Consider the following 16,830-nt stretch of genomic DNA (forward strand, 5'->3'; position numbering starts at 1 on the left):
TCTATACAAAGTCAATACCATTTTTTCCTTATTATTTGTCGTCTAGTCATCCTCAGTACATTCTTGAAGTTGAGATGCCGGATTTCTGCCTTAAAAAATTCCTTTGATTATTTCTTTTTCACAGTAATATTTGTCTTTTGGAATTGCTACTTAATCGTCTTTCTTCATCTAGGCTTATGTATAAAACAAAACATATTTCTAAAAATCTTTGCTAATTATTTACATTTTAGAGGAGTTTAAAATTTTTGTGCCTCGTTTGGCATTGTTCTGACATTTAAAAAAATGTATGTTGTGACTAATTATAGCAAAATGTTATTTAACATCTTAGAAGCAAAGATATGATTCTAATTAATTTAGGAATTGTCAATTTAATAATACTTTCCTGTTTAGTAAAACAGTCTGAATTGGTCAACTCAGTCAATTAGAACACGTGGTAAGGAAGTCAGGGCCATAGGTGCGAACGTTACACTGATGGAGAGAAAAGTGTCTGAACGTGGTAAGGCACTCAGTTGGTTTGTTGGACTGAACTGTTTTAACTGCAAACTGCAGTTCCCAACAGTTTAGCACACAGATGGGATTAGTCTTACAAGGTGGCTAATAGTATGTAGAAGGCTGCATGCGACTTAACTCATCTTGGAGAGAAAATACACCAGAATATTTATATCCTAGTGAGAATGTCAGTAATGTCATCTTTGTATATGAAGGACTATATCTGCACACTTGGCATAGCAATGTGGTAGAAAAGAAAGGGCCTGGTTTTGGAGCCAGTCTTTATTACTACCTGACACCGAGCACGCTAAGCTTCTGAGCTGCTTCCTCATCTATAATCTGGCAATGATACCCACCTCACAAGTTTGTGTGTGTGTGTGTGTGTGTGTGTGTGAAGATTAGGTGAGATAATTTATATATCTGTGGTACTTAGTATACTTAAAAAAAAATTAGTTTCATTACTTCCTTTAGACTTTTCTAAACTTTCCTCTTTCTAAACATGTGTCCAATATAGTTACAGTATTTTTTTAAGTTTTAATATGTAAAAATTTCAAACACACAGAGAGAAATAATAGTGCAATGAACTACCATATACCCACTACCTAGATTGAACGGTTATTAGTATTATCTCATATTTACTTAATCGCTTTCTTTTCTTCTGTCTCCTTATTTTTTCTCTCTCTCCTTTTTTCTTTCTCCCCTTTTCTCCTTTTTCTCTCTATATTTTGTTGTTGTTGCTGACATAACATTTTTTCTCTTTTGGCTGTAGATATTATTTATGTCTTCAGCTTCGGCAGGACATAGTTGCAGGACGTCTGCCCTGTTCCTTTGCAACCTTAGCATTATTAGGTTCTTACACCATCCAGTCTGAACTGGGAGACTACGACCCAGAACTCCATGGCGTGGATTATGTTAGTGATTTTAAACTTGCCCCGAATCAGACCAAGGAACTTGAAGAGAAGGTCATGGAACTGCATAAGTCATACAGGTGAATATGTCTCCAGGGTTTGTTCGGTGTTTGTTTTGGCAATTAGTTTAAACACTTAACATGGTATTGGTTTGGTGTTTGCCTAAGAGGGATCATGGTGCCACAGAAAGAGTCATGTGAACTCAGTTTCCTCCACTGTTTGACTTTGGGCAGGTTACTTAACCTCTCTTAATCTAAGCTTTCTCCTCAGAGTAATGGGCATTGCATTGTAGGATGAAAACTAAATGAGGGAATATATGTAAAGCACTTAGCACAGTGGCTGGCTCAGTGCTCAGCAAGTGGCAGCTATTATTATTTTTGTTTCCTTACCTTTTATTTTTTATCAGATTTAAAGCTCATTATGCTGCATTAGGTACCTTGAGATCCTTAGAGCAGGGGTTTTTAATTTGAGATCTTTATACGTGGATAGATTTCAGAGGGCCCATGAAACTCTTGGAAGTATTGTTAAAAGTCTTTATTAAATTCACTGACTATACTGCTTTTATACACGAAAATGATTGGTAATGTTGGGAGTTATCAAGTGATCAAGAGCAAGAGTTTACAGTCAGTCTGAGCTGGGTTGAAATCTTGACCTTGGTTCCAACCTTGTGACCTTAGGTCTTTCAATTATAACTTCTCTGAGCCTCAGGTTTCTTATATTTCTGATGGAGATTATCACCTCAGAGAAACTAGGGGACTGCTAGGTTTAGAAAAGGTATTGTGGGCTGAGCGCAATGGCTCATACCTGAAATCCTAGCACTTTGGGAGGCCGAGGCAGGAGGATCACTTGAACCCAAGTGTTTGGGACCAGCCTGGGCAACATAGCAAGACCTCATCTCTACAAATAATTTAAAAATTAGCCAGGCATGATGGAGAACACCTGTGGCAAGTAGCTGAGGTGGAAGGATAGCCTGGGAGGTCAAGGCTGCAGTGAGCTGAGATCACACCATTGAAAGGTAATGTGTGTAAAATACTGAATACAATGTCACAACGTCTTTCACATGGTAAAAAATTCAATAAATATTAGCTAATATTAAAATGCCAGAATAATTTGTGTTTCTTCCTCTGCATACATTCATTGTTACTTGAGTGACTTGCTATAGCTTAGTTCTATAAACTGCCTTAGCATATTAATGTGAAAGTCTGACCTTGGCCTTGAATTAGTACCCTAAGTTATGTTAGCATGAGTTAGGTTTCAAAGCTCCAAAGGATCACACTGCTCAAAGAGAAATCCAAAGAGTGGTGTCGGTAGGCTTGCCATGATAGTAAAAAGTATTCTTTCTAGCCATTGAGCCATCTTGTTCTCCTTGGGGTAGTTGGAATAGGATTGCATGGATTGGGATGCTTCAAATGAGAGAGCTGTAACTTAAGGTGTCTCAATTCTAGGTGCATTATTGCCCCTGTAGGTTCAGGTACCTCAGTCATGAGGACCACACTAAGGACTTTAAAGTCTACAACCTACATAGCAGTAGTCTTATAGGAGTTACCCATCTCTCTTGGGGTCACACTATTTCCAAAGAGAACTGCACGTTTGCTTTTTAAGTTTGGACTTATTCTAGTACCAATGTCTGGAATCACTAAATACACCACTTTCAACTTGTTGATGATTATAACTTAAGCATGTTACATTGTCTTTGAATACATTTTTATTGTTTTTATTTTTTATTTTTATTTTTGAGACGGAATCTCGGTCTATTGGCAAGGCTGGAGTGCCGTGACATGATATTGGCTCACCACAGCCTCCACCTCCCGGATTCAAGCAATTCTCTGCCTCAGCCTCCCGAGTAGCTGGGATTACAGGCACCCACTACCACGCCTGGCTAATTTTTTGTATTTGTAGTAGAGACGGGGTTTCACCATCTTGGCCAGGCTAGTCTTGAACTTCTGCCCTCGTGATCCACCTGCCTTGGCCTCCAGAAGTGCTGGGATTGCAGCACTTTTATTTATATTCTGGTTATGATTTTCAGCATTTACATATATAAAAATATATGGACATATAAAAAATATATGCATATATACATAGAAAAGCAAGTACTGGAAAGAAACAAAATAATTTGATTAATTAGAATGTCAATACTGTAGGGAAATATTATTATTATTATTATTATTATTATTATTTTTTTTTTTTTTTTTTTTTTTTTTTGGAGACGGAGTCTTGCTCTGTCGCCCAGGCTGGAGTGCAGTGGTGCAATCTCTGCTCACTGCAAGCTCCGCCTCCCGGGTTCACGCCATTCTCCTGCCTCAGCCTCTCCGAGTAGCTGGGACTACAGGCGCCTGCCACCACGCCCGGCTAATTTTTTTTGTATTTTTAGTAGAGACGGGGTTTCACCGTGGTCTCGATCTCCTGACCTCGTGATCCGCCCGCCTCGGCCTCCCAAAGTGCTGGGATTACAAGTGTGAGCCATCGCGCCCGGCCGGAAATATTATTTTTAATATCTAATAATTTAAAAATATTTTTATTAGTTATAATATAACCTTTGGGCAATCAGTAAAATAGTAAAAGAAAATATTTTACTGCTGCCATAGAGCTGAACCGCAGAAAATGATGATGTCAGATTATGATTGGTGCTTGAAATCTGTCTCTGATTTTTTTTTTAAAGAGAGATGGAGTGTCACTCTTGCCCAGAGTGGAGTGCAGTGGTGTGATCATAGCTCGCTGCAGCCTCAATCTCCTAGGTTCAAGTGATCATCTCACCTCAGCCTTCTGAGTAGCTAGGACTATAGGTGTTTGCTACCATGCCCAGCTAATTTTTAAATTTTTTTGTAGAGATGGTAGTCTCACCGTGTTGTCCAGGCTGGTCTCAAACTTCCAGCCTCAAGACTCCCAAGGTGCTAGGACTACAGGCATGAGCCTCTGCACCCGGCCTAATGAGTGTTTTAATGGTTATCTGATCATAATAGAATCTCAGGTTTGAGAGGACTTATAGTCTCTCATCCAATGCTTGATTCTCCTTTATAGAATTGTTACATAATCATCATAATAAGTAGCCAGTTATTGTGCATCTATTATCATGTGCCAGATACTATGATAAGCACTTTACGTACAACATCACGTTTAATCTTTATAACCACCCTTTGAGTTAGGACAACGGTTCTCAAAGGGTGGTCTATAGACCCTGGAGATCTTCAAGATTCTTTCAAGGGGTCCATGAAGTCAAAATTATTTTTGTAATAATGCTAAGATGTTATTTGCCTTTTTCACTGTGTTGAAGTGGGTGGGGCACAAATCAAGGCAGTTGCAGCAAACTGTACTAAGAGTCATTATATTGTTCTCCAGCATACACTTGCAGTTAAAAAGAAAGCCAGCTTACCTTAGAATTTTCCTAATGAAGCAACAAAAAGTATTAGTTTTATTAAGTCTTGAATACATTTCTATTTAATATTCTGTGTGATTAGATGGGAAGTACACACAAAGCATTTCTGCTGCATACCGAAGCACAACAGTTGTCTCAAGGAAAAGCACTTGTGCAATTGAGTTGTGAGCTGAATTGGCCATCTTTTTTTTTTTTTTTTGAGATGGAGGCTCGCTCTGTCGCCCAGGCTGGAGTGCAGTGGGGCGATCTCGGCTCACTGCAAGCTCCGCCTCCCAGGTTCACATCATTCTCCTGCCTCAGCCTCCCGACTAGCTGGGACTACAAGCGCCAGCCACCATGCCCGGCTAATTTTTTGTATATTTAGTAGAGACGGGGTTTCACCGTGTTAGCCAGGATGGTCTCAATCTCCTGACCTCGTGATCCACCCGCCTCAGCCTCCCAAAGTGCTGGGATTACAGGCATGAGCCACCACGCCCGGTGGCCATCTTTTCTATAAAACACCATGTTTTCTTGAAAAAATGACGAACTATGATTATTCAGACTCGCTTATTTGACACACATTTTCTCAAAAATGAAATGAGCTAGTACTTTTTAGGAAAGCAACTGATAGTATTTGTTGCTAATGACAAAATTCAGGCTTTCTGGTAAAAATTAGAATTTTGGAAAACTTTTATATATCCCTATGATCTTGACACTTTTAAAGACTTTTCTGCTAAGGTCGGTGGTGATTTTAATGAATGTGACTTTTTTATACACATATTGTATCAAGATTTGGAAGATTTTCATAACTTAGTGAGTAAGTATTTTTCAGATTAGAAATGCACAGTGTTAAAAAAATCATGCACAGGTAAAAGATCCGTTCAAAATGCAAGGTAGACCAATGGATTTTAATGTAACAGTACAAAAAGTTCATTGATAAGTTTCTACATTTCACGTTGAAAATTATCTTTAAGAAACTGCCATTGATAAGTTTTAGTGTAATACCAGAAAAGAATATTTTAGACCAGGTGCAGTGGCTCATGCCTGTAATCCCAGCACTTTGGGAGGCGGAGGCAGGCGAATCACAAGGTCAGGAGTTCGAGACCAGCCTGGCCAATATGGCGAAACCCCGTCTGTACTAAAAATACAAAAATTAGCCAGGCATGGTGGTGGGCACCTGTAATCCCAGCTACTTGGGAGGCTGAGGCAGGAGAATTGCTTGAACCTGAGAGGCGGTGGTTGCAGTGAGCCAAGACCGTGCCATTGCACTACAGCCTGGGCGATAAGAGGAAGACTCCGTCTCAAAAAAAAAAAAAAAAAAAAAGAATATTTTAAATTCATAGTCACCCCTTTTCAAACTACATCTCTGTGTGAGATCAGATTTCTTCACATACTGCCAAATCAATATATTGCAACAGATTGAATGCAGAAGCAGTTGGGAGAATTCAGCTGTCTTCTATGCCAGACATTGAAGAGGTTTGTAAATATGTAAAGCAAAGTTACCTTTTCATCACTTTTTCAGAAAATATTGGTATTTTTCAGAAATTATGTTATTTATGTTAAAAAGTAATGGGATTACTATTATTTTATTTTATTTTATTTTGAAATGGAGTTTCACTCTTGTCGCCCAGGCTGGAGTGCAATCATGTGATCTTGGCTCACTGCAATCTCCGCCTCCTGGGTTCAAATGATTCTCGTGCCTCAGCCCCCCAAGTAGCTGGGATTACAAGCGCCTGCCACCGCACTTGGCTAATTTTTGTATTTTTAGCAGAGACAGGGTTTCACCATGTTGGCCAGGCTGGTCCTGAACTCCTGAACTCAGGTGATCTGCCTGCCTCGGCCTGCTAAAGTGCTGGGATTACAGATGTGAGCCACCATGCTTGGCTGGATTACTGTTACTTTTTAGAAATTTAATAAACATTTTAAATTTTCCTTAGTTAAAACAATTTTAATATAGTGAATACTAATAGCTATAAGGCACATAAAGAAAAGCTCTTAGCCAGTCACGGTGGCTCATGCCTGTAATCCCAGCACTTTGGGAGGCCAGGGTGGCCAGATCACCTGAGGTCGGGAGTTCGAGACCAGCCTGACCAACATGGAGAAACCCCGTCTCTACTAAAAATACAAAATCAGCCAGGCATGGGGGCACATGCCTATAATCCCAGCCCCTCAGGAGGCTGAGGCAGGAGAATCGCTTGAACCCGGGAGGCAGAGGTTGTGGTGAGCCGAGATCACGCCATTGCACTCCAGCCTAGGCAACAAAAGCAAAACTCCGTCTCAAAAAAAAAAAAAAAAAAAAAGCTCTTTAGGGTCCTCAATAATTTTTACAATAATTTTTAAGAGAATAAAGAGGTCCTGAGATCAAAAAAGTTTGAGAACCACTGAGTTGGGGCAGTAGGGCACCATAGTTGAAAGCTTGGGCTCTGGAGTCAGCCTTTCTTTAAATTCAGAATCCATTCCTTGTTAACTGTGTGCCTCTTGGTAAGTTACTTAAGCTCTCTAAGCTTCAGTTTTTTCATCTGAAAAATAAGGGCAATAATGTAAATTTCCTAATTGTTAAATCAGAAAATTTATATAAAGTGATTAGTATAATGACAGTATATAGTGAGAGTTCAAATATCTGCTAGGATAATAATAATTATTGGCTGGGCACAGTGGCTCACACCTGTAATCCCAGCACTTTGGGAGGCCAAGGCAAGTGGATCACGAGGTCAGAAAATCGAGACCATCCTAGCCAACATGGTGAAACCCCATCTCTAATAAAAATACAAAAATTAGCTGGGCATGGTGGCGTGCACCTGTAGTCCCAGCTACTCTGGAGGCTGAGGCAGGAGAATTGCTTGAATCCAGGAGGCGGAGGTTGCAGTGAGCCGAGATCACAACACTGCACTCTAGCCTGGGTGACAAAGCGAGACTCCATCTAAAAAAAAAAATAAAGGCCGGGCGTGGTGGCTCACACCTGTAATCCCAGCACTTTGGGAGGCCGAGGCAGGTGGATCACGAGGTCAGGAGTTCAAGACCAGCCTGGCCAAAATGGTGAAACTCCGTCTCTACTAAAAATACAAAAAATTAGCCGGGCTTGGTGGCACGCACCTGTAATCCCAGCTACTCCGGAGGCTGAGGCAGAGAATTGCTTAAACCTGGAGGGGCGGAGGTTGCAGTGAGCTGAGATCGCACCACTGCACTCCAGCCTGGGTGACAGAGCGAGACTCCATCTCAAAAAGTAAATAAATAAAAAATAAAAATAAATAAAAAAAATTCTTATCCTCACTTCACAAGTGATGAATTTATGTGTCTTGGTTTGGAGAACTAGTTTTAACCTTTATCAGAATGTAAACCCAATTAGGTGAAACAATCTCAAGGGACAAATGGATATCGTTCAGTTGATGTTCTCTTAGAGATGTGGTAGAAATTGAGCAATAATGAATCACCATGACCAGAACATTTAGGAGTCTGTCATCTTGGAATTTACTTGCTCCTTTTTGGAAAGATTTGCAACCCTCACAAACCCAAAGGAACAATTTAATTATGTCCAACAACATGGCATTTTAACTAATCCAAAGAAACTCCCGCTGAGGCATATGCATTTTACTATGCATTGGAAAGGGCAGTACAAGCACTTCTCAAATAGAAGACAGCCTGCGTAAATGGACTCCTTAGTAGTGGCCCTTTGCCCAGACTGGGATTTTAAAGCTATAATTAACACTTTAAATTTACACTAGCAAATCAAGCTTTAAAATTAATTGCCCTCCATTTATGGGTATTAGGAAGGTATGTAAACTTGTCTATTGTCCCCCACTTAATTCTTTGAAATCACAATGCTTAATTAGGAGATATAACAAACATTATTAAAAGGGGGTCACATAACACTGGAACTCAGTGAATAGCTCTATCCTGATCCCACTTGCTTGAAATAAATGCAGGGAAACTTTATTGTCACTTCTCTTTTTAATGAGCAAGAGTTAACTAGTGCCAGAGCTTCCTGGTCAGGTACTTTTGTAAGCTGCGGTACTTACAAGTAGTAAATTATTAGGTTGTACTGAATAAATTCCAGACAGTACTTTTAATGGTTTAGTGGTATCTGATCTCTTCCCAGCTGGTTTGTTATGACTTTCAAAGGTCTTGGAAATTTTAGGGAAAACCTTGATCATTAAAATTTAAGGCAAAAAATAATTTATTTTGTGATATTAATTTTTCAAATATGCGTGTTGTGGTAACATGCACAGATATCTGTGGGTGGGGAGATTATAAATTTTTTCTATGCTCTTCATGATATTTTCCAAATTTTATACAGTGAATGTGTACGATTTTTATAATCAGAAAAAGCTTTCTGGCAACATTAGGTGGGGCAGAGCAAGGTAGTCATCCTGCAGAGGGGCAGTCTGGCTTGGGATGTTGAGGCCTAAGCAGAGTGAGGAGTGGGTCCGTGGGTTGGAGGGCAGCCTGGCATGAAGAGTCAGAGCTCAAGTGGATGAGGATGGTAGTCGTGTGTGGGTACCTGGTGGTGGGTTTCAGAAGCCAAGCAGAGCAAGAAGGGCATCCATGTGGGGGAAAAGCCTACACAGGCTGTGGAGGGCATCCCTACGGGGTGGTGCTTGATGCAGAGTGTCAAAGCCTAAGCAGCGTGGAGAGATGGTCCCACACCAGCAGTCAGAACCCCGGTGAGGTAAGGAGGACATCCACGTGTGCTGAGTAGCCCAGAATGGGGACTTCAGGGTTCAAGTAGAGTGAGGAGGACATCCACATACGGTAGCGGTTTGTGGCTGCAGTGAGAGATTATATGATTATATAGAGGGATTGATCAAATTAGTCAGTGTATTCAGGGTAATGGGAGCCAGGTTTCTCACTGTCAGTAAAGTGAGACACAAATTATGGAAAGGGAGAAACTAAAATGAACCTTGTTAGGATATCATGTTAAAACTGGAGGCTTCGATGTGAACTTGTGGTTTCCAATATATAGATAGGTAGATATAGAAATATAGGTGTAAAAAGGTAGATACATACACAGATACATACTCTAACTATACATTGTGTCAGAAGGAAGTACTGGAAAAATGATGGGAAATGGTCAGAAGGACACAGAATCCAGCTTGGAGAGGTTCCCACTACCAAATCTGGGGCAATTTAAACATTAAAATAGATAAGGAAAATAATTGATAAACTGCATTGAATAAGATGAAAATTCATGAGTCCGTACTGACATAAATAAATACATTGAAATTTTAAGGCTGGGCATGGTGGCTCATGCCTGTAATTCGAGCACTTTTGGAGGCTGAGGTGAGCTGACAGCTTGAGCCCAAGAGTTCACTTGAACCTGGGAGGTCAAGGCTGCAGTGAACCATGATGGTGCCGCTGTACTCCAATCTGGGTGACAGAGCAAGACCCTGTCTCTTAAAAATTTTTTTTGGCTCACGCCTTTAATCCCAGCACTTTATGGGCAGATCATGAGGTCAGGAGTTTGAGATCAGCCTGGCCAATATGGTGAAACCCCGTCTCTACTAAAAATACAAAAATTAGCCAGGCATGGTGGTGGGTGCCTGTAGTTCCAGCTACTTGGGAGGCTGAGGCAGAAGAATCACTTGAACCCAGGAGGAGGAGGTTGCAGTTAGCCGAGATCACACCACTGCAATCCAGCTTGGGCAACGGAGTGAGACTCCATCTCAAAAAAAAAAAAATTCTTAAGTTAGAATTATATTTTTTAAAAAATTGTAAAGAGACCTTGTTATGTTGTGTAACCTGAAGTGCAGTGCTATTTACAGGTGTCATTGTAACTCACTTACAGCCTTAAACTCAAGCAATCTACCTGTCTCAGCCTCCCAAGTAGCTGGGACTATAGGTCATCGCACCCAGCTAAAATTACTCTTTTTCTTTTTTTGGAGACAAGGTCTCTCAACATTTTTTTTTTTTTTTTTTTTTTTTTTTGAGATGAAGTTTCATTCGTTGCCCAGGCTGGAGTGCAATGGCGCAACCTCAGCTCACTGAAACCTCTGCCTCCCGGGTTCAAGCGATCCTCCTGCCTCAGCCTCCCAAGTAGCTGGGATTACAGGCATGTGCCACCACACCCGGCTAATTTTGTACTTTTAGTAGAGACGGGGTTTCTCCATGTTGGTCAGTCTGGTCTCAAACTCCCATCCTCAGGTGATCCACCCGCCTCGGCCTCCCAAAGTGCTGGGATTACAGTCATGAGCCACCGTGCCCGGCTGAGACAAGGTCTCTCTATGTCGCCTGGGCTCATAGACTCAAGCAATCCTCCTGTCTCAGCCTCCAGAGTAGCTAGGACTATAGGTGCGTGCCACTGAGCCTGGCTAACAATTAGCTAAAAAATTTTAAATGCAAACATCAGCCAAACTTCAAATATAAATAATTTCAACTAACAAGGAAGTTTAAAAGATCTCTCCTTATTTATTTATTTATTTATTTGTGAGACGGAGTTTCACTCTTGTTGCCCAGGCTGGAGTGCAATGACGCAATCTCAGCTCACCACAACCTCTGCCTCCCAGGTTCAAGCAATTCTTCTGCCTCAGCCTCCTGAGTAGCTGGGATTACAGGCATGTGCCAACACGCCCAGCTAATTTTGTATTTTTAGTAGAGACGGGGTTTCTCCATGTTGGTCAGGCTGGTCTTGAGCTCCCTACCTCAGGTGATCCGCCTGCCTCGGCCTCCCAAAGTGCTGGGATTACAGACGTGAGCCCCTGTGCCTGGCCTGATCTCTCCTTATTTTTTAAAGCATGCTTATTTATAGAAGCATGTAACTACATACTGTGAAATTTAAATCTGTATTCAAATTGATTGACCCCTTAATGTCCCTTAGGGTAGGGTAGGAGGAGTGAGTATAGGGAAGATTTTATCATAATAGCTTTACTTAATGTTTTACAATTTGTCTTCAAATTCAAGTGATCCAAATTGTGTCTCTTAATTTTATGATTTGTGTGTAGATGAACCACTAGAGTATCAGAAAACTAAGGCTGCAGTAATAACTACTCATGTCTATAAAGCAGTTTTACCACCATTATCTCATTTCGATCCCAGTAGTAACATTCATTCACTTAGCAAAAACAAAAAAGTCATTGCCTATCCCAGTGTCTGGAAATACGCGTTATTACGATTCTTGTTTTATAGACGAGATGGAGGGAGACACTGGCTGGCCACTTACAAGTACGGAAGCCTGGATTCCAGCCCAAGTATTGTGACTTGAGTTTTGACTTAAGTCTGCTGTCTCAACTAAGGGTCCTAACTTGCCTGTGGTAGTGTGATCCCGGAGAACCTGTTTCTTCAACAGCAAAATGAAATTGTTGTACTCTTTAAACTTCAAGCTCCTTTCCAGCTTCAAAATCCTGAAATTCAGCTGGAGTGGTGGCTCATGCTTGTAATCCCACCACTTTGGAAGGCTGAGGCTGGAGGATGGCTTGAGCCTAGGAGTTCAAGATCAGCCTGGGCAACATACTGAGACCCCCTCTATACAAAAAATAAGAAAATTAGCTGGACATGGTGGCATGCACCTGTAGACCCAGCTACTCAGGAGTCTGAGGTGGGAAGATCACTTGAGCCTGGGAAGTGGAGGTTGCAGTGAGCTGTGTTTGCACCATTGCACTGCACCCTGGGTGACAGAGCGAGACCCTGTCTCAAAAAAAAAAAAAAAAAAATTTTCTAAAATTCATCTCGTCCATAACAGTAACAACAACAGAAGCATAAAATAGGAGTAATGTTAACTAGAAAAAAATGTAACTTTAGATGGAAAAAAATTAAAAACTACAAAACTTTCCTGAAATGTTTTTAATGACTTGAATATACAAACTTGCATAAGGGGCTAATTTTCCCATTCTCCTTTTTTTATCTTCAATTTCAGGTTCATTAATAAATAGAATTAGGTGTGATGCCTCAGTGCTTGTGAAAATAAGTTTGTTCATGTAGGCTAAATCAGTAACAAATCTGTAGCCTGTCTCCTGTTATATACATATTTTGGTGGTGGTTGTTCCAAGGAATCCTTTGTCCTTTTAATTAGGGTAAAGACAGACAGATTTGGAAGAGACTTTTCCTTGTGAAATGAAGAGACCCCTGCAGCTTTCTGTAGCTTGAGGCAGTCTTATGGGAAACTGGCATTTACATGTTTTTTCCTTGGGGATGTGGCTGCATTATTGTTACTGTTAAGTTACACTTGATTGGTCTGAATTGTGCAGCATTAGGAGTGATATTTTTGTCTTGAAAGCTCTATATAACAGCTCATGAACACTTTTCAAAAGAGGGGAAGTTTATAGAGGAGAAGAAAAGACTGTCACAGCGAGTGTTTAGACAGTGAGACTCACTGTTTTCAAACAAATCTGATTCATTATATGCCTGGTAATGAAGACATATTAATAACAGAGAAAGCAGCCCCATTATCTATGTGCTTCTGTTAACCAGTTTATTTTATTTATATCAGTGGGCAGGACACCATCTGTTACCAGAAATTTTCTTTTCATCAAGCCTGCCCCGATTAAGAGTCCTCAGTTAAGTAACATCAGCTGCCCTCTTGTTTAATTTCCATAACTCAATTCAGGGGTATGGAGAGAAAAAGGCAGCTATAAGAGGATATTGTAAATTACACCATGCCCTCTGAGGATTTAATTTGGTCATCTCCTTGGCAAGAAAAATTAGCAGGAGGAGCTTATGTATGTTGGAGAAAAAGAGTGAAGAGAAGGGGGCAGAACTAATGATAGATGAAATAGCTTTAAGGAAATTGTTTAGTAGGATTAAAAAAAATTCTTTTTTGTAGTTTTTTGGTGACTTTTTGTTTGCTCACGTTGTCTTTTTCTAAGGTATATTTTAATTATTTAGATACAGGCAGCGATGAGTTCTGTTCCATAATAACCTACTTTCAGGACTAGGAAATGTATCTTAATATAGTGGTATGTGAATATATAAATGTTACTGTAAGTGATGACGCTGTAACACTGAAAGAATTTTATGTTTTTATTCTATCAAAGGTCCATGACTCCAGCTCAGGCTGACTTGGAGTTTCTTGAGAATGCCAAAAAGTTGTCTATGTATGGAGTTGATCTTCATAAAGCAAAGGTAATGATAACTTTGCCCTTTATTAATATGCATGTGGAAGACATTATATGATACATGTCTGTTATGTATGTATCACATCTTTGTCATATAATACTTCTTAACAACATCTGGGGTATTTTAAAACATTCAAAAGAGATAGTAGACTGGGCACAGCAGCTCATGCCTGTAGTCCCAGCTACTGGGGAGGCTGAGGCGGGAGGATCACTTGAGTCCAGGAGATCGAGCGTACAGTGAGCCATGATTGTGCCACTGCACTCCAGCCCTGGTGACAGAGCAAGACCCCGTCTCAAAAAAAAGAAAAAGAGAAATAGTAGTTCTTGTTAGCATTTTTTTTTTTCTTTTTTGAGATGGAGCCTTGCTCTGTCACCCAGGCTGGAGTGCAGTGGCATGATCTCGGCTCACTGCAAGCTCTGCCTCCCGAGTTCATGCCATTCTCCTGCCTCAGCCTCCCGAGTAGCTGGGACTACAGGCGCCCGCCACCACGCCCGGCTAATTTTTGTATTTTTAGTAGCGACGGGGTTTCACCGTGGTCTTGATCTCCTGACCTCGTGATCCGCCTGCCTCGGCCTCCCAAAGTGCTGGGATTACAGGCGTGAGCCACCGTGCCCAGCCTCTTGTTAGCATTGTAAGTGTATCAGTTAAATCAGTCAACTGTATCAATTGAATTTGCCCCATAGCAATTCTATCCTCAGAATAAAGTTTCATATCCAAGCTACTGTTAAGATCAAAAGATAACCCCTAGAGAAAAAGAAATTGCTTTTCCTAACATTCAGTAACATTTGAAAATATAGAGTAGTGGGCAACAAGGCCTGTTTCACAGCCAGCATCACCTACATCGAATCACCGAGGATGTTCATTAAATATGTAGATCCCCGAGCTTCTCTCAGATGTATGGAATTAATTTGGAGGAGAGGTTCTAGAATCTCCTGGTTTAATGAGCACCCAAATGATTCTGATTCATGCCTGAATCTGAGAACCACTGGCCTAGAGTAGTGGTTCTCAAAGTATGGTGTCTGAGCCAGCAACATTTAACATCACCTAGGAACTTGTTAGAAATGCACATTTCAGGCCCCATCCCAGGCCTGCTGAGTTAGACTCTCTGGGGATGGAGCTCAGCAATCCATTTTAATAAGTTCTCCAGGTTGTTCTGATGCACACTGAATGAACTACAGCGGCTCATTCAAAAACCACTTGGGTAGGGCCCTGGAAACTTGAGCTTTAATCCTAGTTCTACCTAATACAACCTAACAGAATGAATCCTTAAGGAAAGTCTCCTGACTTCTCTCATTTTCAGCTACTAAAGTTGCTGGGGAGGTTCAGTGCCAGGCGTGGTGGCTCACACCTGTAATCCCAACAATTTGGGAGGCTGAGGCGGCCAATCGCTCAAGCTCAGGAGTTCAAGACCAGACTGGGGAACGTGGTGAAACCCCGTCTCCACAGAAAAGACAAAAAATTAGTCAGGCATGGTGGCACGTGCCTTTGGTGGTCCCAGCTACTCAGGAGGCTGAGGTGTGAGGATTGCTTGAGCCCAGGAGGTAGAGGCTGCAGTGAGCCTAGATTGCACCACTGCACTCCAGCGTGGGTGACAGTTGAGACTCTGTCTTAAAAAAAAAAAAAAAAAGTTCTGGATTATTTTGGGCTGGGTACTACAACTTCTATGAATCTCTAAAGTATATTGTAGGAAGATGAGTACATCAGATTAGGTATGTTTCTAAAACTGAAATGGTTAGATTTTGCTTCACAATTCCTGCTGGGAGCTGGTGTCAATTCAGGTATTGATGGAGTCAGGCAGCATGTTCCTTTCCCAAATATTGTAAAGCAAATTGTTTCTCCAAAGTGAAATGTAGTTATACCCACAAGCTTTAAAAATTTAAGAGGGCATCTTCTGGGAAATTCTCAGTTACATAGTCACTGAATTGGAACTGTATGTAATTCCTACTTCTCTGTTATAACACGTGTAGGCACTAATATATTTCTCTATACTCATTTTGGGGGAAAGAGTAGTCAAGAAGCATTTAACTTTGTGTTTTGATTACTTAGCTAAACAAACTGTTAGCTGTAGGGACTAACTTAGGTGAAATTTATCTTCTTTGAATTACAGACATAGATGATTAATATTACATATTTAATTTTTTAAAGTTGTCTTTAATAAAGAGGCATATAAATATGATTTCATTGTGCCTTAATGTAACTTCTTGACTTAGGGATCATATTTTTAATTTAATATACTTAACATCAATTTTAAGAACCTAAGATTGTCTTATGCTGAGTTTATATAGGAACAGAGTCAACTCCTACATTTAACATGATTTCTGAAGCTGTTAACACTTTATCATAAAAAAACAAGAATTATATTAATAATTGTGCATGTCTATTTGGTAGTATACATAGCTGTAAGCCCTACTCTCCAGGAAGTCATGACTGCTGATTTAAACATAATAGGTCCATAAATTATAACTGTTAGGCTGAGCTTTATTTTTCGTTGTATGTTTTGTAACTGTTTTTGGTTGTTATCTTCAGATTATCTAGTAATAGTCAACAGTGTATTGAGTACTTTGCTCCAGACTGAAATACTAACATTTTTCTTTTTCAGGACTTGGAAGGAGTAGATATCATCCTAGGTGTCTGCTCTAGTGGCCTTCTGGTTTACAAAGATAAGCTGAGAATTAACCGCTTCCCTTGGCCCAAAGTGCTGAAGATTTCTTATAAACGTAGCAGCTTTTTCATCAAGATTCGGCCTGGAGAGGTACAGAATTTGTATTTCCTTCCACCCAAACCAGACACAGTCTGTATCTGAAATATCTACATTTCCATTTTCCTTATTAAGTCATCTGAGAAGTCTCTCTATAGTTAACTATTCAAGGGCTGATAATTCCATTTTCTAAGTTGATCAGTCCTGTGATGCTACTTCTTTTCCTTACTACTGGTCTTCTGGACACTTCACTTTTTGTAAGTGAATATATACCATTGCAAAAAGTTAAACTTGGACTGATACATTTGTTCCTTGTTTACTCCAAGCAAAAACTTAAT

General features: G+C 40.4%; 1 protein-coding gene across 13 annotated transcripts in view; it reads left to right on the forward strand.

Annotated features, from left to right (window-relative positions):
• Window positions 1–16,830, forward strand: part of EPB41 (erythrocyte membrane protein band 4.1) — a 225,452-nt gene that overhangs the window by 131,461 nt on the left and 77,161 nt on the right. For all 13 annotated transcript variants that reach the window (XM_030805656.1, XM_030805657.1, XM_030805644.1 and 10 more), the window contains exons 7-9: window positions 1,259–1,477; window positions 13,713–13,800; window positions 16,394–16,546. In XM_030805656.1, the coding sequence (XP_030661516.1) occupies window positions 1,259–1,477; window positions 13,713–13,800; window positions 16,394–16,546 (460 nt within the window). The remainder of the gene's footprint in view (window positions 1–1,258; window positions 1,478–13,712; window positions 13,801–16,393; window positions 16,547–16,830) is intronic.

Source organism: Nomascus leucogenys, chromosome 24, assembly GCF_006542625.1.
Source record: "Nomascus leucogenys isolate Asia chromosome 24, Asia_NLE_v1, whole genome shotgun sequence".
Classification (NCBI taxonomy): Eukaryota; Metazoa; Chordata; class Mammalia; order Primates; family Hylobatidae; genus Nomascus; species Nomascus leucogenys.